Raw genomic sequence first — 24476 nt, 5'->3', positions numbered from 1 at the left:
ACGCCATTCTCCTGCCTCAGCCTCCCGAGTAGCTGGGACTACAGGCGGCCGCCACCTCGCCCGGCTAGTTTTTTGTATTTTTTAGTAGAGAAGGGGTTTCACCGTGTTAGCCAGGATGGTCTCGATCTCCTGACCTTGTGATCCGCCCTCCCAAAGTGCTGGGATTACAGGCTTGAGCCACCGCGCCCGGCCAAAAAATTTTAACTGTAGCTGGATGTGGTGGCACAAGTCTGTAGTCCCAGCTACTCAGGAGGCTGAGGCTGGAGGATCACTTGAGCCCAGGAGGTCGAGGCTGCAGTAAGCTATGGTCGTGCTACTGCACTCCAGCCTGGGTGACAGAGTGAGACCTTGTGTCAAAAAAGAGAGGGAGAGGAAGTTGAAAGACTTTCATAAAGTCACTAGTTACCAAATGCCAGTAGCCCGATCTAACATGACACTGAAGTCAACCATGCGCTTCCTGCTCAGGAGTCAGAACTATGCTATCAAGTGTTTATGTCTCTGAATGCAAAGAGGGAGCAAGGTGTTTCTTCTCTTTAGTCTGTGACCAGCTGCTCACTCTAACCTCCCTTCCACTGCATGTCCGAGGTGTACTGCCTAGAGAAGGATTCCCGTCTTCCCAGCCCCTAAATTTAAAAATAAATTAAATAGGCCAAGCGCGGTGGCTCACACCTGTAATCCCAAGCGGTGGCTTACTCCCACTTTGGGAGGCCAAGACGGGTGGATCACCTGAGGTCAGGAGTTTGAGACCAGCCTGGCCAACATGATGTAACTCTATTTCTACAAAAAATACAAAAACTAGCTAGGCGTGGTGGCACGCGCCTGTGATCCCAGCTACTCAGGAGCCTGAGGCATGAGAATTGCTTAAACCCAGGAGGCGGAGGTTGCAGTGAGCTGGGATCACGTCACTGCACTCCAGCCCTGGCTACTCTGTCTCTAAATAAATAAATAAATATAAATAAATTAATTAAATAAAAGAATATAGAACCGCCCTCACACCTCCTGCCGGATGCAGTCGATTTGACAGTGTGCCTCATTCGGAGGGTGTTGCCTACATCCAGGGAGAGTATCAGTTGTTTTTTTTTTTATTGAATGAATATGTGATTAAGTTAATGACGCTGAGCTGGGGGAGGAGGAGCAGTTTGGCAGCCCAGTGCCGAAGGGTTTCTGGCAGCTCATTCAGTGTCCTTAATGTTCCACTGGCTTTGTGCTGGGCGGCATGTGAGCCCCAGGAGAGGCTGCTGTAATTACTCAGCTTTTTTATTGAAAACAGCTGCAGGTCACGAGTCATCCCATTGTCCAACTTGCTGGTGATTGGAAACAACTCGGAGCCATCTTGGGCTCCACTACACTGCAGCCTCATTCTGAAGTCAGTGGAAGTAGAAAGTAGGCTTCCCACTTGCTGGGCTTTTCAAAATGAACCATTCATCTTTTGAGGGTCACAACTCAGCCACCCATTCACCGAGTGTGAGTCATACCCCTAGTTTTAAAACAAACATTTATTGCAGAGAAAATTCTTATCTTGGCCGATGTGTACAGCTGATCTTGTCCTTCCTACGATTGGTTTAGGCTGGTTTCAACAAAATTGTTGTCTTTGTAAATACACACCTCTTCCGGTAAATCCAGAGACTACCGAAGCGTTTCCTTGAGATTGAGCCTAAGACAATCTGTAATTAGTTTTGGATAATTGGATGTGAATGTTTAGAGGCCTTCCCATATAGCGTGTGTCTTTAACATCTCACACAATATATTGTACTTGTCCTTCCTGATCCAGGAAGTAACAGGAGTTAATAATCTCACATGAGAAAGTATGTTAGAAGTGGAATCTCTAGGGGCAGATTCTTTGCAGATACACATTATTTTATGTCCCTCCGTCACGAACTCAGTTTTTTATCATCACATCCAAAATCTAGAAAACGATCCAGAAATCCTTTGCCTTTTAATAACCAGCTCGTCAGGAAGACAAACTGCAAGAGATCAACACGGGATAAGGACAGTAACCAACAAAGGATGAACAACCCCCTGGAAGCCCAAGGGGTTGTGAACTTCAGTCTATGAGCAGCATCGGAGTGTGTGGTCTAATGAGGAAGACACACGGAAACAAGGATTTGCAGCAGTCCGAAGTAGCTTTGCTGAGATTTTAGGAATGATTGCCTAAGGAAGTAGCAGTTAGTGGACCCACTGTATTAGTCAGGGTTCTCTAGACAGACAGGGCTAGTAGGGCTAGTAGGATAGATGTATATATGAAGGGGAGTTTATTAAGGAATATTGACTCAGACGATCACAAGGTCAAGTCCCACCATAGGCCACCTGCAAGCTGAGGAGCAAGGAAGCCAGTGGTTGACCAGTCTGAGTCCCAAAACCTTGAAGGTAGGGAAGCTGACAGCTCAGCCTTCAGCCTGTGGCCAAAGACCCAAGAGCCCTGGCCAACCACTAGTGTAGGTCCAAGAATCCAAAACCTAAAGAACTTCAAGTCGGATGTTCGAGGGCAGGAAGCATCCAGCACGGGAGAAAGATGAAGGCTGAAAGACTCAGCCAGTCTAGTCCTTCTACGTTCTTCTGCCTACTTTCATTCCAGCCTCGCTGGCAGCTGATTAGATTGTGCCCACCCCGATTGAGGGTGGGTCTTCCCTCCCAGTCCATGACTCAAATGTTAATCTCCTTTGGCAACACCCTCACAGACACAACCAAGAATAATACTTTGCATCCTTCAATTCAATCAAGTTGACACTCAGTATTAACCATCACACCCACCATGGTGAAGGCATGCGGGGGTGGCTGGTGTTAGCCTATTTGGAGCCCTGGGGGATAGTCGAGGAAACGGTTACTGAATGGTGTGTGGATGAGAATGATGGAGCAGAGTGCTAAGGAGGCACAGAGGAGAGGCAGAGGGTATAGGGTTGGAGTGGGGAGAGCCTTAAGGAGGTGACATGGAAGGAGAGACCTGAAAGATGGGTGAGGCCAGTGCTTCTGGAAGTGTGGTTCCTGGACCAGCAGCATCGGCAGCATCTGGGAACTCCAGGTGAATGTGATACGCACGCTCAAGTATAAGAACCACTGCATTAGAAAACAGGTGATGGTGCATTGCGGAGGAGCGGTGGCTGCTGTGGAAAGTACTCTAACAGAGCAGAGGGAATATATGCCCAGAGGCCTGCAGCAGGCGTATTTGAGACTTGATCAGGACACAGCCACCCACACCCGCTGGTTACGAATTATCTGTGGTTGCTTTCAGCCTGCAGAGGCACAGCTGAGTAATTGCCACAGAGGTATATGGCCCGCAAAGCCACACATTTTTACAAGGTGGCCCATCACCAAGGTTTTCCAGCCCCTGATTTAGAGGGTGGAACTGACATAACCTGGTGACGGAATCAGGGGAGAAGAGGCATACAGGGATACCGGCCAGCTTTCAGTCTTCCGTGAGCAATGACATGACAGAGCAATGACACTAAGATGCTGCTGCTTCACTTTTTACAGCTCACAGTCCCCTTTGCGGATGTGAGAAAGGCCGTACAGCTTTAGAGGCTGAAGGATGCCCTGACGTCCAGTCCTGGAATACAGGCTAATGCCAGCAGGTATCTTAGAGATCCTTGTAACTCCAAGTAAATGAGGGAGCGGGGCGCTGTGTCGTTTCAAAGCAGAAATGCAGTTTCTTCACAAACTTTTAAGATCATGACCTACTTATTTTTAAAATTTTTGACTAGTGACAAAATATGCATAATACGAAATTTACCATCTTAATCATTTTTACGTGTACAGTTAAGTGGCACATTATTGTTCAGCCATCACCACCATCTCTCTCCAGAATGTTTCCATCATACCAAACTGAAATTCTGGACCTGTTAAACAACTCCCGTTGCCCCCTCAACCCAGCTCCTGCTAACGCCTGTTCTATGCTCTCTGAATTTGACTATGCTAGATTCCTCATAGAAGGGGAATCATATGATATTGTTCTTTTGTGTCTGGCTTCTTTCACTTAGCATAATGTTTGAAGGTTTATTAATGTCGTAGCATGTAACGGAATGTCATTCCTTTGTAAGGAGAGGGGGATGAATAATATCCCGTCATATGGATATACCACATTTTTAAAGTTTATTCATCTGTTGATGATCATTGGGTTGTTAACACCTTTTGGCTCATGTGCACAATGCTGCTATGAACATGGGTGTGGAATATCTGAGTCCCTGCTTTCAATGCTTTGCAGTAGATACCCAGACGTGGAATTGCTGAGTCATATGGTAATTCTATATTTAACATTTTGAGGAACTGCCAAAATGTTTTCCATGCAGCTGCATCATTTTATATTCCCACCAACGATGCATATAGGTTCTAGTTTCCCCATCTCCACCAACACTTGCTATTTTCCATTTTTCTTTTTTTTTTTTTTTAAGAAAAAAGAATATAATGTCCATCTTCATGAGTGTGAAGTGGTATCTCATTGTGGACGTAGCATATAATTTTAAGTATGATTAAAGGAGGTTAGAACACAACTTTTGTGTTGGCAAAGTGAGGGAAAGGATCGGCTGCTGTAATTAAAATCAGTGAGACAGACGGGGCCCAGTGGCTCACGCCTATAATCCCAGCACTTTGGGAGGCCGAGGTGGTTGGATCACCTCAGGTCAGGAGTTCGAGACCAGCCTTGCCAACATGGTGAAACCTCGTCTCTACTAAAAATAAAAATAAAAATAAAAATAAATAGCCGGGTGTGGTGGCAGGCACCTGTATTCCCAACTACTTGGGAGGCTGAAGCAGGAGAATCGCTTGAACCTGGGAGGTGAAGGTTGCAGTCAGCCGAGACTGCACCCATTGCACAGTAGTCTGGGTGACAGAGTGAGACTCCATCTCAAAAAAAAAAAAAAAAAATCACTGAGACATACTGCCAAGGACAGATGGAGTTAGGGGGCTTAAAGGTTCTCTATACCAACCAGGCACAGTGGTTCACGCCTGTAATCCCAGCACTTTGGGAGGCTGAGGCAGGCAGATCAAGAGGTCAGGAGATCGAGACCATCCTGGCTAACACGGTAAAACCCTATCTGTACTAAAAATACAAAAAAATTAGCCGGGTGTGGTGGCGGGTGCCTGTAGTCCTAGCTACTCAGGAGGCTGAGGCAGGAGAATGGCCTGAACCTGGGAGGTGGAGCTTGCAGTGAGCCGAGGTCCCACCACTGCACTCCAGCCTGGGCAACAGAGCGAGCTTCTGTCTCAAAAAAAAAAAAAAATCCTCTATACCAGAGGTTCTCATCTCTGGCTGCACATTGGGATCCCCTGGTGCATTTCCTAAAATGCCAGTGGTGGTCCCAACATCCAGGGATTCTTATTCAGTTGGTCTGGGGTAGATCTGGACACAGGTGTTGGTTCTAAAAGCTGCCTAGGTGAGTCTGACGTGCCGTCAGCATTGATTTCTTATTCTGTAGGTGAGAGAGTATGGCCCTAGTACTAAGGCTGCAAGGGTTCTGCTCTCTCAGCCAGAGCTGCTGCTACTGATACACCATTATTCAGCATGACCACACACACAGTGAAACCAGTAGTGTCCCAGGTACATGTGCATCCTCCTCTGTATTCTGGAGGAAGTATGTCCCCCAAAATCTGGAGAGCCAAGTGCGGGAGCCAACTCCTCCATTTGGTCTGTTGGGATATTCAGTATTCAGTGACCATGGTAGATTTCTAGTAAGTCAGTTTCACTCAGTGGGCTGAGGATATTAAGACACTGGAAGTTAGCTGATGTGTTCCCCCCATTGTTCCAACACTTTGAACTCTGTACCCCAAAAATTGATCCACTCAGTGCTTCTTACATGTGTGTGTCATTGGGTAGATTTCCACAGGGAGGCTTTCTCTGTGGCCTTTGGCCCCGGTGACATTACATTGAGTAGTATATATCCCTGTTCCTTTCTGTACTACCCATCTGCCTGTTCCCCGGCCACAGTTTTGGGGTACACCAGTTTAGATTAACCTAATTATTGTTTCACAAGGCATTCTTATCCCTGAATGCTGACAGATTTTATTTCAACGTTGTTATATTTTATTACTCGGCCTATTTAAGTGTATGACCATCACTAGCTATAAGAAGGTGACCAACTACAAAGTTAGAGAGAGCAGTGCCTGCAACACGAATTGCAAGTTCAGGGGGTTTCCCAGACCACTCTCCGTTTTGATAATTCAGTAAAAGGACTCACAGAACTCACTGAAAGTTGTTCTACTCATGGTTATAGTTATTATAGGAAAAGGATACATGTTAAACTTAGCCAGGGTAAGAGGCACATAGGGGAGGTCTGGAGGGGTCCAGACATGGGGCTTCTGTTGCCCTCTCCCCATGAAGTCATGAACGGTGTTACCTCCTCCCAGCCATGATGTGTGACAGTACCCCTGGAGAGTCACCAACCAGGGAAGCTCACCTGAGCCTCAGCGTCTACAGTTTTTATTGGAGCTCAATTGCTACTGTCCTCATGACTGACCTCTAATCCCTAGGCCTTCCTGGAGGTCAGGCAAGTATCTTACATTATTCATTCCTCTGAGGTTGGAACATATACCTCATGACCCAAAGCCACCATCATAAATCACATTGTTACTCTATCCAGTGGCCAATCTCCCCAGGCAGATAAACATATTCCTTTGAGGCAGGACATTCCAGAAGCCTAGAGAGCACCTCCCTACAGGTGGGGGCAAAGGCCAGACCTCAGTTTGGGTGAGGTTAAATTCTTCACGGCGGGCCATAGTAGCTTATGCCTGTAATCCCAGCACTTTGGGAGGCTGAGGCGGGCAGATCATGAGGTCAAGAGATCGAGACCATCCTGGCCAATATGGTGAAACCCAGTCTCACTAAAAATACAAAAATTAGCTGGGCGTGGTGGTGTGTGCCTGTAATCCCAGCTACTCGGGAGGCTGAGGCAGGAAAATCACTTCAACCCGGGAGGCAGAGGTTGCAGTGAACCAAGATCATGCCACTGCACTCCAGCCTGGTGACACAGTGAGACTCCATCTAAAAAAAAAAAAAAAAGTATTCACTACACACTAGTGAACCCACTACACAACCCAAGAACTAGAACCCAAGTTTTCGTGTTAGGACTTTTTGTGTGTTGTTTCTGCCCTTTTTCAGCCATGTAGTCTTAGGCAAGTGACTTACACTCTGAGCTTCAGTGTCCTTGTCTTTGAAACGGGGTGATCATATGCTGGTTGTCACTTATGTTTAAGGCATTGCTGTAGCCTGCACAAAGTAAGCAAGTAAGCATGGTGACTTGTCCTGCCTGCTGTGCCTTAGTGAGCCTGGGTCTCAGGAGGTCTTGGGGTCGAGAGCATTGAATTGTGCAGTGTCTCAGTGACTGAAACCACCATAGAAGGGAAGCCAATGTGTGACACCTGGAGGAACAGCTGGTTAGTTTATGAATTATCTGGAGGCGTTGGCTTTCCTTTCATTCGGACACACCAAGGACAATGAATCGTTTAAGACCCTCCCAGAGTACCTCAGTTCCCACGAGACCTTTTTCCTGACTTGATGGAGAGTTTTATGTTCTCTGTTGTAGACTGGGGCTGTCTAATGTGCTGGAAACCCAGCCCCCTGATGACTGGCAGGATCCAGCCTAGGCCTCCTGGAGCGGTTGCTGGCACTTTGCATCGTGTTGTGTGGTGAAGCTCGTGAGTGTGTGTGCGGGTAGACAGCTGGCAGCCTTCCCTGCGGGATGTGGAAGGAGGATTCTGCATTTCCCCACCATGCATCTTGGGAATTACTCATCCAAAAAGTATTGTGGAAAAGCAGGCAGAGTGAAACACGGAGGCATTGCACTTAACCCTTCCCTGGAAATACCACCCTTGAGTTTAGCGTCTGAGCTTTCTGTTGATTCTGCTTGTGTGTTGAATTGCCTTCCTTCTCGTTGGTGTGCATAAGGGCCTGCACATTGGGCACTTATAAATATTATCCCGTCTATCAAGTAAAGAAGAAAATGAACTCTCGAACACCCATCACTTCCTCTTTTTCTATCACAGGTGTAAGGAGAAAACAGATGTTTGAAAGAATTGATAGTTTGAAGGTGTTGTGTTGATTACATCATGGCCAGGAGAGATGAGCAACAGATAAGTGTGGGTGATCACTGAAAATTCATGAGGAAATGTTTATTGAATTATAACTATGATGGCAACCATGTACTGAGTGTGTGTTATGCTAGGCACTGTGCACATTAATTCTTTCCCATTTTACAGGCAGAGATTACAACTTTACACATTGTTGAAATGAAATTTTTGCCTCATTAAACTGGGGCACATGTATAATTGTGAGTAAAATTAAAATTATATTATTATTATTATTATTACTTTGAGATGGAGTCTTGCTCTGTCGCCCAGGCTGGAGTGCAGTGGTGCGATCTTGGCTCGCTGCAACTTCTGCCTCCCGGGTTCAAGTGATTCTCCTGCCTTAGCCTCCCTCATAGCTGGGACTACAGACGCCTGCCACCACGTCCAGCTCATTTTTTGTATTTTTAGTAGAGACAAGGTTTCACCGTGTTATCCAGGATGGTCTCAATCTCCTGACCTCATGATCCGCCCGCCTCAGCCTCCCAAAGTGCTGGGATTACAGGCGTGAGCCACTGCGCCCGGCCAAAATTGTATTTTTAAAAATGGATAACAGGCGGTTTGGGGTAAAGCCAAGGTTTGAACCTGTGCTCTACCTTACACCGTAGCCTTCTGTAACTACAATTCTGTGTGTCCTTAGTAGGAATAGTAGTAGTAGTAATATTATTGATCTATTATCATCAGTTAGTAATAATAATATTAATATGTATCTTGATATTCTAAATAGGACAGTGTATGTGAATGCTTCATGCATTGTGTAGTGAGATCTATCACAGTGGTTGTAAGAAACATTCAAGTGAGAGTCAAAGTGACAGGTTCCCATCCTCCTGACCCCAGTTCTAACTATGTTACCTTGGCCAATACTTTTCAGCTTCTTGCATCAGTCCCCGAAATAAGATAATGAAGAGGGCCCACTTCCTCTCGCTTTGAAACATGTTAGTCTGGACTGGGATGAGAACCACTAACTCCAGGCAGTGTGGAAAGCGCCTGTGTAACTGTTCCCAGCCTTCAACCAGAGTGGTGGATAAACAGAAACGTGGTACCCCCGGGTAGCTAACCCGGCATGCACTATGCTTTAAAGCAAAAAAGTATTTGCTTATGTATTGAATCAGGAAAGGTCTTGACAGAAAGGCATTTCCAGCTTTTCTTAAAAACTCCAATTTCAACCTCTGTCAGACAATTCATTTGGGACCAGCTTGGATCCAGATGGTTATTTTTCCATCTTGAGCCTTTCCAGGAATTCCGGCATGGGCAGGCCGCCAGAAACACTGGCTACACAGCCACTGCAGCGCGTTTTCCATGTGAGCCGGCTTCTAGGCATGGCCCAGCCCAGCTGTGGCCCCGCCCCCCTCCTTCGTCATCCAGGCCGAGCCTGCAGCACTCACAGACGTGTGCCATGAGCCACTCAGGGGGACCCCAGCCACATGGCCGATGTCCTGATGTTTCCAGGGGTGGCAGAGCTCATGAACTGCACCTCCAGAACTCTTACCTGCTCACTAGGAATAGCAATGGCAGAAGCCAGGAATCTAAGAATTGATGAAGCCTGGCCCTCCATTATATGGACAGGTAGTAGCAAATCACTCAGCCCCACTTAGGGATAAGGGAGACAGCAGTTTAACCACGTGCCAAGAAGACAAGGTCAGCAGAATGGCAGCCAGTGCAACTGTGTGTCTTGAGGAGTTCTTTCCAGCCTCCCCTTCAAGGCACTTAATCGAAGAACAACTCCACACTGGATGCAGAGCTACCCAAGCCAGTGAGCACCTAAATGAGACTATTATTTTTGGTGGATTTAGATTTTTTAATCATTGCTTCAAGTATCGTTATATCCATTGCCAAAAAAATCTATAGACGCATGGAGCCAAAAAACACTACTATTCGTGGTGCTGATAATATAAGTAGTGGGGCCGCTTTTCTCCTGCCTTTCCTTGACCCACTGTAATCCCAGCTGGCAGTGGTAGTGGCAGATTTCCCCCCAACGCACCACCCCTAGGAAGGTCTTGCCTCAAAGACAAGGAAAATGTGGTATGTGCTGCTGGCTGCCACAGACTCAGGGGAGCCTGTGCCAGGTTGCAGGCTTGAACTTGCTTCTTGTGGCACTAGAGGGAGAGAGCTTGTTTCAAAAGCATGTTAGTGCTCTCAGTTCCTCACATCTGACCTGTGCCAGAGGCTCCTTCTGCAGTCTCACCACTCCTATAGCCCGGATCACAATTGGGTGGGTGGTCTTGAACTTGGCTGCTGGGCCTGAGGTCCCCTGCTTGCTTGCCTGGCAAGTACAAACATCCTGACCTCTCTTCCTTGGTCACTGATCAGTCTCTTCCTTACTGAACATCTCACCAGCTGCAGTCCTTGATTAGTGTCAACATGGTGCAGAAGTCCCCTAGAAATCTTTTCCCCTACTTATTCCTGTGCAGTCTGTCCCTTTTCTGCACGAAAAACAAATAGACGTATTTGCTATGAGGCTGCCATCGCCATAGCCAGGATGTCAGTGTCAGCCGCATCACAGTTGGGTAGACCAAGAAAGTGATTTCCAGTACTCGTTCTACCTCTGACTATGTGGCCTTGGGAAAGCCTCAGTGTCCTCATCTGGAAAATGGAGATAATAATACAAACCTCACGAATTTGTTGTGAAGAGTAAATGAGATATTTAAGTAAGGTTCTTGGCATGTATAATAATAAATGATCAATAAATGGAAGATAGTTGGATTAGTTTCTCAGGACTGCCATAATAAAGTACCAAAACACATAGTGGCTTAAAACAACAGAAAAGTATTCTTCTGTCATACTCCTGGAGGCTTGAAGTCTAAAATTAACATGCTGGTGGGGCTATGCTGTCTTCAAAGCCTCTAGGAGAGAATCTTTCCTTGCTTCTTCCTGCTTCTAGTAGCTTCAGATGATCCTTGACTTGGGACTGCGTCATTCCAGGCTCTCTGCCTCTGCCTCCACATGGCCTTCACCTCTGTACATCTCACATCTTTCTGTCTTTCTCTTATAAGGACATTTGACTGAATTGAGGGCCCACCTGGATCATCTAGCATGATCTCATTTCCAAATCCATAATTACCTCTGCAAAGACCCTTTTTCCAAATAAAGCCATTCCCAGGTTCTGAGTGGGCATAACTTTTAGGGATCTACCATTCAACCCACTGTCCTTGCTTATTCATGATAAAAATTAACATATATACATTTATCTACGTTTTATGTCCTTAGGCCCTCATGTGCACTTATTCTAGCTTGGATTATGAGCTTTCATTTCTTGCTTTTTCTCTTCTCACTCACCACACTTCTGTGAAGAGCAAGATCCCATCTCCCAGGGGTGCAGAGCCAAGAAGGGAAACTCGAGCGCGTTGGGGTGAGGCTCTCAGACAGCATCTTCTGCAAAGTTGTGCCAGGTCCCAGCTCGCCTCTCTGGTGGTTTCTGGCCTGGATGTCCCTAGACAGGGCTTTCAGTCCCCTTCAGGAGCCCCCTCATTTTGGACCAAGAGGCCTGCCCCGTGAAACTCCACGCTAGATAGACATGGAAGAGAAGGTCAATAGTCAGTTTCCACTGAGGACACAGCAAGAAGAAACTGTGATAGTAGGGCCGGAACGACAAGCCAGCCACCGTGATACAGAGTGGAATCACAGTCTCAGAATGCCTAATGGCAAAAATGCAGATTAAGTAGCTCAAACACCCAACCAGGGCAGGGACCCCTACCCCATATGCCTGAGTTTCTATCCTGACCCTTGGGGTGACCCAGAGATCCCTTACTCATGAGGCAGCCCAGTCCATTTTTAACAATTCTCATTGCTTCCTAATGCTGCAGCTTTTTCTGTCCTTCCTCGGGGCACTCATTCCCAGTTGTCTCAGCTGTTACTCACCTGCTTGCCTCCAGACCTCTTGCGCAACTGATCCCTCCCCGCAGGCACATCCTTCCCACGTGCCTTTGCAGCAGGATTTCAACTGTGGCTTTACCTGTGCCATCTACGGTTGCACTATTTATTCCTTTATTCTGAACATTGTTTTCTTTTTCTTTTCTTAGACAGGGTTTTGCTTTGTCACCCAGACTAGGGTGCAGTGGAGCAATCATGGCTCACTGCAGCCTCAACCTCCTGGGCTCAAGCGATCCTCCTGCCTTAGCCTCTTTAGCCTCCTGAGTAGCTAGGACCATAGATGCAACCATGCCTAGTTAATTTTTTTTCATTTTTTTTTAGAGACAGGGTCTCAGTATGTTGTCCAGGCTGGCCTCGAGCTCCTGGGCTCCCAAAGTGCTGGGATTACAGGTGTGAGCCACTGCACCCAGCCTGAACATTTTTAAATGAAGCTTATAAGTACTACAACTTTTTAAGAACCCTACCAAACAGTTGTTCATATTGAGTGTATAGTCAAACAAAAACTTCCTGGGCTCTTTCATTGAAACCATTATTAAGCCAGATCTCATCAACCCTGCTACTAGGCTAATTGAGAGGTTGAAACCAAGGGCAGGCATTTACATTTATTCTCATTGATCTTAATTTTCCTGGTTCTGTACCATCACTTCCAGCTTCTTAAGATATATTTGAATCTTAATCACAACATTTATCCCTTCCAGCCTTCTGTTACTTCCAAATATGATAACCAAAACACTTTATTAGTGTTGAATAGAACAGAACTAAAAATAGTTCTGGCATACCATTTGCTTCACGCTGACATTGAACAATTGAGGTCCCCATCGTACGCACTAGAAATGGAATGAGTGTTTGATGAACGAATGTGTGATCCACTTTGGGGGTATGCCTGTTCAGTCAACCATAAAGGCATCTAATTATAGCTATCATCCAACCCACCTTTCTCCATTCTGAATACTCCAAGCTTGTCGGGTTTGGACTAATGCTTGGCCAAAATGAAGTGCCTTCTGCCAGTGCACCACACAGACCTTCCAGTTTAGTGATGTAATAAAGCTGGAAGGAGATTGGTGAGTCAGCACTTTGAGAATCCTTGCTGTGCCCAGGTCACCTCTGCCTTCACAGCCACGTATTCTGCCCTCTTCAGTGTTTGCATACATAGTTTTTCCAGTCCTGGTCCAAGCTCATCAGCCTGCTCTTCCTCTTCTCTAAAGCTGAAACTGTGCCCTGTTTGTCCATAGACATGCAGGCCAGGCAGCCATGGGTTCATTCAAACTGAGAAACATGGGATTGGGGATGTAGGCAAAGCAACCCATTTTCTTGCCCTAGGTTTGAGATGTATTTTTAGGACTTTACATATCAAATTCTAAGAGCATCTTCCATTCCGAGCAGTTAGCTGCTATTTACTGGACTTGCAGTCAGTGAGCATATATTCTGCGCATCCCTAGCACAGAAGCATCTCATTTTCTTATCACTTCTCAAGCAGTCTGAATCCATGGTAATAGCAAAAAATTTCTTGAAACTAAATTATAGCAAAGATATAAGTGTGGAGCTTCCTTTGTTAAATTTCATTTGTCTTCCTGGGAATGATTGAGTTGTGTATAAAATTTATGGTAATAGACTTTTTAAAGTATATTTCTCTGCAGTTGTTTAAAGAACCAGAAGAAAAGTGGCATTTGTCATTTACAGCTGTATTGGGTTTAGATGACCCCAGAGGAACCAGTGGAGCATCACCTAAATATTAGCTGTTTATCTCTGAAGCCTCATCAACTCTGTGTTTACGTACAACACCTAGTTTGGTTTCCTGGTGCCTGCTCCATTAAGAAGAGGCTAGAGATATTTAATTTACTTAAGAGTTTTGCAGTAGAAAATTTAATCTGATAGATACTAGGATTTCTCAAACCTTACTATGCGTATGAATCATCTGGATATCTTGTTAAAATGCAGATGTGGGTGGAGCCTGAGATTCTGCATTTCCAGCGAACTTGCAGAGGATGCTGACGTCACGGGTCAGAGGACCACACTTCGACTAGCAAGGCCTTATGCCACTGGGCTAAATTTAGAAATTATGATAGAGAGATAGATAGCGTAGCTCCAAAGTGGCTTAAGATGAATGTATTCAGAACAGTGATTATCAGGCAAACCATAGGTAGCAAACTCTAAATACATTTGTCTTGATTCATCTATTAACTCCCCCTCCAGTTTCCCTTTTCCAATTGTAATGTTTAAACAGTGCGATCTGCATATGTGGCTCTCTGGTAACTTGGCATTGATATAATTGTGCATGGCCCCACGTTTGGAAGAAATCTTTTTGTTGTGGCAGGTGCTTCCAGAGATAAACTCCTCGGGGGCCCCTGGGAGGGCGATTCAGGACACAGAGGCCAGTTGTCTGCAACTGGAGACTCTAAGAGCAGAAATCCCACTTTCCATTTTTCTTTTTTCTTCTTTTCTTTTTCCCTCTTCCTTATTTTCCAGATCTACTTTTCCAGCTTCATAAGTTACTTCTCTGGTCTTTCGTCCCATAATCACCCAATAGACCAGGAATGTGGTGCCATCCTGGGGCGCCCTCTGGTGGTTCATCGAAAATACAGCAATTCTCGATCTCTACCCTAGGGTTTCCCCTTACCAGTACTGAGAGCTTACGGGGGGCCCAGAGAAGGGACACGTACCTCAGCGTTAAGACAGCCCTGTCTGCTCCGTGCTGCACTGCTAAATAGTCCTAAATGTAGGAGGAGGATGGGCGGAATTTTTTAACAGTTTGGCCCCCGGTCGCTGCAGCTTCTGTCTTAATCACTGTGTCCTTGATTTCTCATTGACAGTCTCTGAAAAAGATGCTGTTTATCAATGGATAACTTTTCAGAAGAATAAATTTGGATTTGTGTGTTAAGGCCGATATGTCTTAGCAATCATTTAGCAGAAGACCAGCCCAGTGAGTCTTCAGGGCCTACTAAACCGATGTCTCTCAAATAAACGGTGTAATTAAACCTGAGCACTACGGAGAACCAAGTCAGCATTCTTTTTCAAATTTACGAAAGCTGGCTTCCCAAAGAAGTACCTTCAGAGGAGTTTTCTAGTTTTGTGTATTGTGCATTCAATTGTACAGGCAATGTTACATTTGCATTGCTAATAGACCCTTCCTGAATGTGTTTGACATTTTACTTGGCTTTGAAAGGACTTTTATGCTGCTGCTTTTTCTTCCCTAGTGCTGCCTTGGGCTAATTAACCTATTCCCTTACTGGCTGGGCCTACTATATGCAAATGTTCTCATTTTGCATTCTGACATGTCACTCTTGCACGACTATCCCTCACGAAACCCTGTGGGGTTTTATTGGATCAGTGCTACAGGAGGGCCAGCAGGGGGCGCATGGACCAGTTCTCTCTGAGTAGGTCTCACGCATGAGTTTTCCTTTCTGGTTGGTATGGAAATGTGGGAGCGTTTTGGCCTTCCCTTTCTTAAGAGTGATTCTTGAAATTTAAAGATAAAAGTTCATTATTAGTACTTACCAGACAGTCAAAAGGGGCAACTTTTTTGATGCTTTTGTAGTTTAATTTTATTCTGTCATTGTAATTGATTTGCAAGTATTGGGTGTAAATCATGTGCTGTGCTTTTTACAAGGGAAGGCTGTACAGAACAGTTATTTGAGCCTTACAAAAACCCTAGGTTGGTGGGACGCAGTGGCTCACGCCTGTAATCCCAACACTTTGGGAGGTTGAGGTTGGTGGATCATTTGAGTTCAGGAGTTCGAGACCAGCCTGGCCAACATAGTGAAACACCATCTCTACTAAAAATACAAAAATCAGCCAGGCATGGTGGCAGGTGCCTATAATCCCAGCTATTCAGGAGGCTGAGGCAGGAGAATCACTTGAACCCAGGAGGTGGAGGTTGCAGTGAGCTGAGATCACGCCACTGCACTCCAGGCTGGGTGACAGAGTGAGACTCCACTCCATCTCAAAACAAACAAACAAACAAACAAAAAAACCTAGGTTGGGAGAGTAAATAAGTGACATTACTCCTTCAACATTTCATTTCTTCAGCATAAGTGTTTTAGGTTTTTTTAACCTTATTTTTCATTTCCATCCCAGTCTTTAAGCTCCTCTCTTGTCATGTGAGAAATTCTATTCTTACTGAAATGTCCTTTGATATTGAGACACCAAATTTCTAAACCTCTACCTTCCTAGATATCTGGTCACAAAACATTAAGGATTGAGAACTTTCTATTGTGTCATTTGTCATTTCACTGTGATGTTCATTGATGATGTTGGAGCAAAACCAACAAGGGCCATTAAATCATTGCCCCTTCCAAGCTGGGCACAGTGGCTCACGCCTGTAATCCCAGCACTGGGAGGCTGAGGTGGGTGGATCACTTGAGGCCTGTTCAAGACCAGCCTGGCCAACATGGCAAAACCCCACCTCTACAAAAAGTACAAAAATTAGCTGGGAGTGGTGGCATGCACCTGTAGTCCCAGCTACTTGGGAGGCTGAGGTGGGAGGATCACTTGAGCCCAGGAGGCACAGGTTGCAGCGAGCCGAGATCATGCCACTGCACTCCAGCCTGAGCAACAGAGCAAGACCTTGTCAAAAAAAAAAAAGAAAAGAAAGACTGAAAGAAAAAGGAACAAAATCACTGCCCCCTCCAAAAAAAAAAGTTACAAATTAGGGGGGCAAAGGAGAGAAAGGGGGTTGTCTTTCAATAGGGATTTCGCTGTTGCTTCAGAAGGGACAAGGATTGAATGCTGAAGGCTGCTGCTTTATTGTGTTTGTTCTAAAATCAGATTATTGGCTAGACACAGTGGCTCATGCCTGGAATCCTAGCACTTTGGGAGGCCAAGGAAGGAGGATTTCTTGAGGCCAGGAGTTCAAGACTAGCCTGGTTAACATAGCAAAACCCCATCTCTCCAAAGAAATAAAGAAATAAAGAAAATCAGATCACTGAAAAGAGAGTCTGGATGTGAGATATCAAAACCCAAGGGTGTAGAATTCCCAAAGCCCAATCCCACAGCTCTCAGGATCACAACTCATTGCGCTGTGCATACCTACAGCTGCTGCCTGTAGAAGCAGTCACATCTGCTGCTTGCTAGCCTGGTTCATGTCAGTTCCACTGATGTTCGGCCTCTTGTCTGTTGGGCGTTGGTTTGCCCACACAGCAGCGGTAACTCAGACTTCAGTGGTTAGTAAGAGACTGAGATACTTGTCCATAAGAACTGGCTTCAGGGTCACTGTTTGTATGTGCAGGTTTGAACACACTGATCTGATCTGTCTGAAGGAGGTGTTGTTTCTAGTGTTAATGGTGAGTTGTTCCTTTCCAAGGAGAAAGTCCCCTTTCTCCTTGTGTGAAGGGGAACTTCAAAGTCAACTTGGAAGAGAGAGACGGACAAACCAAGCATGTAACCCATTAAGAAAACTTTCAGTGCACTAGCCCTCTTTTTGTATGGTATTTGGGTTTTTTAACCATAGTCAAATTCAGTTTTTAACAGTCTCACTCTGTTATCATATTAGTGACTGTACTGGGAATACTTTTGAAACTTGTGGAGAACAGGATTCTTTCTGGCGGCCCTTGCTGAGTTGGCGTGTGTGTGTGTGTGTTTGTGTGTGTGTGTATATTAGGGGAGAGGAAATCGTAGGTCCAGTATGGACCCAGAGCTAAGGGGAATCTTGGAGAGTAGTGGCTCTGGCAGATGAGGATTCAGAAATCAAGTGCAAGGACTGTTCTGGACTCTCACTGCTAACCTGCTTTTTCTCAATGCCTGGCTCTGAGGGCAGGGTCCAGCTGGTGTCATGCTCTCCAAAGGCTTCATTTTATTTTCCAGCCAGGCGAAGGAGAGGTGAGAAATGGAACCAACATTTCTGAAAAGGAAATTTAAGAACTGCATCATCTACCCTCTGAAAAGAAAAGGAGAAAAAAAACAAAGGAGAGAGGCTATTGAGAACATCTTAGGGGAGTTGTTAACTCCATTAAAAAATGTATGTGTTAGAGTGTTCACTTGCCCGGTGTCTTCATCATCTTCCTTTGCGATGTGCAGCTGCCATGGCTAGTGTTTTTTTTTGTTTTGTTTTGGTTTGGTTTGGTTTTGGAGACAGAGTCTCGCTCTTTTTGCCCAGGCTGGAGTACAATGGTGCAATCTCGGCTCACTGCAACCTCCGCCTCCTGGGTTCAAGCGATTCTCCTGCCTCAGCCTCTCAAGTAGCTGGGACTACAGGCGTGTGCCAGCTACTATTACACCTGGCTAAAATTTTTTTGTATTTTTAGTAGAGACGGGGTTTCACCTTGTTTGCCAGGATGGTCCCAATCTCCTGACCTCGTGATCTGCCTGCCTCGGCCTCCCAAAGTGCTGGGTAGTGTTTTATCTGCTTCAGTGCTTGGGGTAGGATTGGGTTTGGGGAGTTCACACTGACCTAGTGTTAATCTTGCCAAGGATGTTCTTTCCCCGGTGCTCATGTTCTGATGTCGTTTCCCTCCTTCCCTTTCTCCTCCCTTTCCTTTTCCCTTTGTCACTGCCCTCTTCCCTTTCCCAGCATCCAGAGCTGCTGTTGGCGGATTGTACCCACGGGGAGATGATTCCTCATGAAGAGCCTGGATCCCCTACAGAAATCAAATGTGACTTTCCGTTTATCAGACTAAAATCAGAGCCAGCCAGACAGTGAAACAGTCACCGTGGAGGGGGGACGGCGAAAAATGAAATCCAACCAAGAGCGGAGCAACGAATGCCTGCCTCCCAAGAAGCGCGAGATCCCCGCCACCAGCCGGTCCTCCGAGGAGAAGGCCCCTGCCCTGCCCAGTGACAACCACCGGGTGGAGGGCACAGCATGGCTCCCGGGCAACCCTGGTGGCCGGGGCCACGGGGGCGGGAGGCATGGGCCGGCAGGGACCTCGGTGGAGCTTGGTTTACAACAGGGAATAGGTTTACACAAAGCACTGTCCACAGGGCTGGACTACTCCCCGCCCAGCGCTCCCAGGTCTATCCCCGTGGCCACCACGCTGCCCGCCGCGTACGCCACACCGCAGCCAGGGACCCCGGTGTCCCCCGTGCAGTACGCTCACCTGCCGCACACCTTCCAGTTCATTGGGTCCTCCCAATACAGTGGGACCTACGCCAGCTTCATCCCGTCACAGCTGATCCCCCCAGCCGCCAACCCCGTCACTAGTGCGGTGGCCTCGGCCGCCGGGGCCACCACTCCATCCCAGCGCTCCCAGCTGGAGGCCTATTCCACTCTGCTGGCCAACATGGGCAGTCTGAGCCAGACGCCGGGACACAAGGCTGAGCAGCAGCAGCAGCAGCAGCAGCACCACCTCAGCAGGGCTCCAGGGCTCATCACCCCGGGGTCCCCCCCACCCGCCCAGCAGAACCAGTACGTCCACATTTCCAGTTCTCCGCAGAGCACCGGCCGCACCGCCTCTCCTCCGGCCATCCCCGTCCACCTCCACCCCCATCAGACGATGATCCCACACACGCTCACCCTGGGGCCCCCCTCCCAGGTCGTCATGCAATACGCCGACTCCGGCAGCCACTTTGTCCCTCGGGAGGCCACCAAGAAAGCTGAGAGCAGCCGGCTGCAGCAGGCCATCCAGGCCAAGGAGGTCCTGAACGGCGAGATGGAGAAGAGCCGGCGGTACGGGGCCCCGTCCTCGGCCGACCTGGGCTTGGGCAAGGCAGGTGGCAAGTCGGTTCCTCACCCGTACGAGTCCAGGCACGTGGTGGTTCACCCGAGCCCCTCAGACTACAGCAGTCGTGATCCTTCAGGAGTCCGGGCCTCTGTGATGGTCCTGCCCAACAGCAACACGCCCGCGGCCGACCTGGAGGTGCAACAGGCCACTCACCGCGAGGCCTCCCCCTCCACCCTCAACGACAAAAGCGGCCTGCATTTAGGGAAGCCCGGTCACCGGTCCTACGCGCTCTCACCCCACACGGTCATTCAGACCACACACAGTGCTTCAGAGCCACTCCCGGTGGGACTGCCGGCCACGGCCTTCTACGCAGGGACTCAACCCCCTGTCATCGGCTACCTGAGCGGCCAGCAGCAAGCAATCACCTATGCCGGCAGCCTGCCCCAGCACCTGGTGATACCTGGCACACAGCCCCTGCTCATCCCGGTCGGCAGCACTGACATGGAAGCGTCGGGGGCAGCCCCGGCCATAGTCACGTCGTCCCCCCAGTTTGCTGCAGTGCCTCACACATTCGTCACCACCGCCCTTCCCAAGAGCGAGAACTTCAACCCCGAGGCCCTGGTCACCCAGTCTGCCTACCCAGCCATGGTGCAGGCCCAGATCCACTTGCCCGTGGTGCAGTCCGTGGCCTCCCCGGCGGCAGCTCCCCCTACTCTGCCTCCCTACTTCATGAAAGGCTCCATCATCCAGTTGGCCAATGGGGAGCTAAAGAAGGTGGAAGACTTAAAAACAGAAGATTTCATCCAGAGCGCAGAGATAAGCAACGACCTGAAGATCGACTCTAGCACCGTGGAGAGGATCGAAGACAGCCATAGCCCGGGTGTGGCCGTGATACAGTTCGCCGTCGGGGAGCACCGAGCCCAGGTAATGTTGGCCCGGGTGGCACAGGGATGGGACACCACACCGCGACGCCGTCGTCATCTCCTGGCAAGACGAATTGCTTCTATGAGGCAGGATTAAGGGTTCTCAGGTACACCTAGACCTTAGACTCGGCCTTTCCCAACTGCATTCTCTAGAAAAAATAAGCCCACTTTCCCATGACCTCTGCTGTGTGTAATGAATTGATCTCCATGCATGGAAAGTGGGGCTAGTTATGGAGTCGTTGAGACAGTTCAGAAACTCACCACTCTAGTTGTTTCTTGAATTCTGTGGTTAGGATGAGGAACCCTGATTAGGAAAGGCTGCTGGACTTCAGGTCCTTCCAGCGGTCATTCTGCACTTTTTCCTACCAGGAAAAGACAGAGGATGCTGCTGGAGTGAGTGGATTAGGTGCTGAAGCAATCACATCCCATTGCAACATCCATGTTTTAAAATGAATGCTGGGTGCAGTGGTATATGCCTTTGGTCCCAGCTACTCCAGAGGCTGAGGCAGGAGGATCACTTGAGCCCAGGAGTTCGAGGCTGTAGTGAGCTTTGGCTGAACCTGTGACTGTCACTGCACTCAAGCCTGGGCAACATAGCAAGACCCCGTCTCTAACATATATATAATGTCTTACTATTATTTAGGTATGATAAGGCCGACAGATAGATCAGGAGACAACTCTCTTTGATGAGATAATTTGTTATACTCTCTGATCCCGAGAGGAAGGGGCACTCTACACCAAGAAGTGTAGAGCACCATAAAGTGGGGGGAACCTGGGGAAGCACCAGGTGGGTCAGGAGGCGGAGAGAGTGAGGGGAAATATGGCAAACAACAGCCTTTATTGTGGTTTCATGGGAGGCAGGATAAACAGGTTTAGGATCAGCTAGAGTGGATAATTCCAATGTGCTCTGGGGCATAGGGGCTGTCCCTAGTTGTCTGGCGGCTGGTGCTGGGGTGATCGATACAGGTGGAAGGTCCAGGCACAGTGGGTCACACCTGTAATCCCAGCACTTTGGGAGGCTGAGGCGGGTGGATCACCAGAGGTCAGGAGTTCGAGACCAGCCTGGCCAACATGGTAAAACCCCGTCTCTACTAAAAATACAAAAATTAGCTGGGTGTGGTGGTGTGTGCCTATAATTCCAGCTACTCCAGAGGCTGAGGCAGGAGAATTGCTTGAACCCAGGAGGCGGAGATTGCAGTGAGCCGAGATCAGGCCATTGCACTCCAGCTTGGACACAGAGCAAGACTCCGTCTCAGACAAAAAAAAAAAAAAAAGTTAGCCCCAAGTGTGATGGACCCATATAGGAGTCTGTTGGGGAGTGGGCTCTGGACTGGACTGGTTAGTTTGCATATGAAAGTCAGGCTCCTAGGAATTAGCTCTGGACTGGTTGGTTTGCATGTGAAAGTCAGGCTTCTAGGAATTAGCTAATCCTGGGAGAGACTATACCTCTGGGATCCGCAAGACCCTAAAATATCAAAGCATCAGAAAGTAAAAGCATGGTTAATACAATCTGAGAAGTCAGGGCTGTCCCAGGTGACCTGCTGGGCTTGGGGTAAAGTCATCTGTAGCCAAGATGAGTCCCTTGAAGTATGGTTAACTCTCTTAATTTCCACAGGCTCCTTCAATCCACCCTCTTCCAGGTTCTTAGATCGATTACATGCATTTATTCCACAGCCCGTTTCTTTCACTGCCCAGGTTGCTGGGAGTCCAGCAGGTTCAGCCTGCAGCTGAGAGCTTTCCTGGCTATCGAGCTCACTTTCTACAAGTGTTTCCATCTAGGATTTGAAAACACTCAAATGGGACGGAGCCTCCTTCCAGCTTGAGTTGAAAATAGTCATGAAATAGCTGCTATTTGGGACATTCAGATAAAATAAAACAAGAAAAAAAAGATAAACTAATTAATGGTTTGAATTATTTTGGGCTCTTTTTTCTCATTTTTGAGACAGTGTTTCTCTGTCTCCTAGGCTGGAATGCAGTGGTGCAATCATAGCTCCCTGTGGCCTTGACCTCCTAGGCTCCAGCGATCCTCCCCAACCTCCCTAGTAGCTGGGACCACAGGTGCATACCACCATGGCCAGCTAATTTAAAAAGTAAAAAACATTTTAGTGGAGATTGGGTCTTGCTGTGTTGCCCAGGCTGGTCTCAAACTCCTGGGCTCAACCAATCCTTCCACCTCGGCCTCCCAAAGCCCTGAGATTACAGACACGAGTCCCCATGTCTGGCTTTTTTGAGCATTTTTTAAAAGCCCAAGTGAGCAAAGGACGAAATCAGTTTTCCAGAACTGCTCGTGAATGACAGGCTTGCACAAAGTCAGGGCCCTGCACTGGCGAGAGCTTTCAGCCCTGGATACTCTTCTTTGTATTATGAGATGTCACTGTAGGTTTACAGTCTTTGAAAGGGCCCAAGAAAGATTTCCCCGAAGATTTGATTAAAAAAAAAAAAAATCAGATTTTTAAATAAATGACATAAGAACAGAGCTCACCAGCCCTCTGTAGTGGGTGCTCACTTCCTGCATGAATTAGGAGTGGGTACTAGGAGAAAGAAAATGCACTGCCTTGAGCAAAGTTGACTCTTCACAGACCCCAGGTGAAACACGGAAAATAAACATGGGCGAAGAGTCATTGCTTTTCAGGGTACGTAGAATCCTTAAAACATTTTTGTGAACAGAGGCAAGTGTGAAAAGAGGTTTTGTTTAGAAATGCGACTGGTTCCTTGCCGGCCAGCATCTCCTTCAGCTTGAGAATGAAGGCGGACACTTCAGCTGTGGGCCGCACTCCGCAGGCCTGGCAGCCTCCGCAGAGCCCAGGCTCTTCTATTTTTTTATTTTATTTTTTTTTTAATTATTATGTTTCTATTTTTATTTTTATTTATTTATTTTTTGTTTTTTTTGGAGACAGAGTCTTACTCTGTCACCCAGGCTGGAGTGCAATGGGGTGATCTTGGCTCACTGCAACCTCTGCCTCTTGGGTTCAAGTGATTCTTTTACCTCAGCCTCCCGAGTAACTGGGATTACAGGCACACACCACCACCCCCTGCTAATTTTTGTATTTTTAGTAGAGACAGGCTTTCATCATATTGGTCAGGCTAGTCTCGAACTCCTGACCTCAGATGATCTACCCGCCTCGGCATCCTACAGTGCTGGGATTATAGGCACGAGCCACCGTGCCCAGCCCCTTACAGCCCTCTTCTGTTCATGGAGGGGAAGAATCTAGGTGTGTTTTTCCCTCTCCAAACTTTGCAAAATTATTGATTGAATGAAAGAGAAATTGGCTTCTCTGTGAAGTCAGAGCCCTGTTCTCATGGTTTTTCCCATAGTGAGATCACTAAGTCTCTCTACTGACAGCCAGGGTGCAGACAAGCAGGTAGAAGTGTTGTCAGGGCCTGTTCGCAGGTCTGTGGGGTCGGGCCCCCGCGTGGCTGTGCTGCATGCCGGGAAGGGCTTCTGCAAAGAAAGGCAAGTGTGCTGAGACCTGCTGAAAAGGCAGCTAGGGCTTCACGGTGTAGAAACAAAAGTGCAAGGCCCTGACGCAACCAATGATTTGTCACTTTACCGAGGAGCCTATCAGAAATCGGCTGACATCATCACAGCTAAAATACTCCACCAGCTGTGTTTGCCACAAGTGACAGGTTCCGAGTCAGCGGAGATTCAGACAGAGAGCATGAGAGGGGGAGATGGGAGGGAGAGATAATTCATATCTGGACTTAATTGAGGTTCCAAAGGCTACATCCTTCTCTCCGTCTGCAGTGCCTTCCTGAGGGGTTTTCTCCTCTAGCCTGGAGAATCTTCCCGGTCTTCTCAACTGGTTAGGCATCGCTGACACTGCACCCACAGAGAAATTCAGAAATGTGCAAATTGTTGAGCTTAATAAGCAAAATCACAAATTTGATTGGGGAAGTTGTGGAAGAAGAGATGGTTTTCTCCAAAACAGATGGCATTGTGACTCTAGGCAGAAATCCTGCATGAACAGACTCTTGAGGATGCCTGACCTCATAAGACCCCCCCCCCCAACATCACACCCCCAGGGAAAGTCGTGTG

The 24476-nt window shown here is 47.5% G+C and overlaps 1 protein-coding gene across 1 annotated transcript in view; it reads left to right on the top strand.

The window, feature by feature from the left end:
* ATXN1 (ataxin 1) overlaps positions 1 to 24476 on the top strand; it is a 454497-nt gene that overhangs the window by 412128 nt on the left and 17893 nt on the right. Inside the window, exon 1 of the mRNA XM_011962741.1 lies at positions 18588 to 20441. Coding sequence (XP_011818131.1) covers positions 18588 to 20441 — 1854 coding nt within the window. Of the gene's footprint in view, positions 20442 to 24476 lie in introns of the transcript that reaches the window.

Source organism: Colobus angolensis, unplaced genomic scaffold (genome assembly GCF_000951035.1).
Source record: "Colobus angolensis palliatus isolate OR3802 unplaced genomic scaffold, Cang.pa_1.0 Scaffold6, whole genome shotgun sequence".
Lineage (NCBI taxonomy): Eukaryota > Metazoa > Chordata > Mammalia > Primates > Cercopithecidae > Colobus > Colobus angolensis.
Note: the sequence above shows the minus strand (reverse complement) of the source record. Positions and strands in the feature narration are given on the sequence as shown.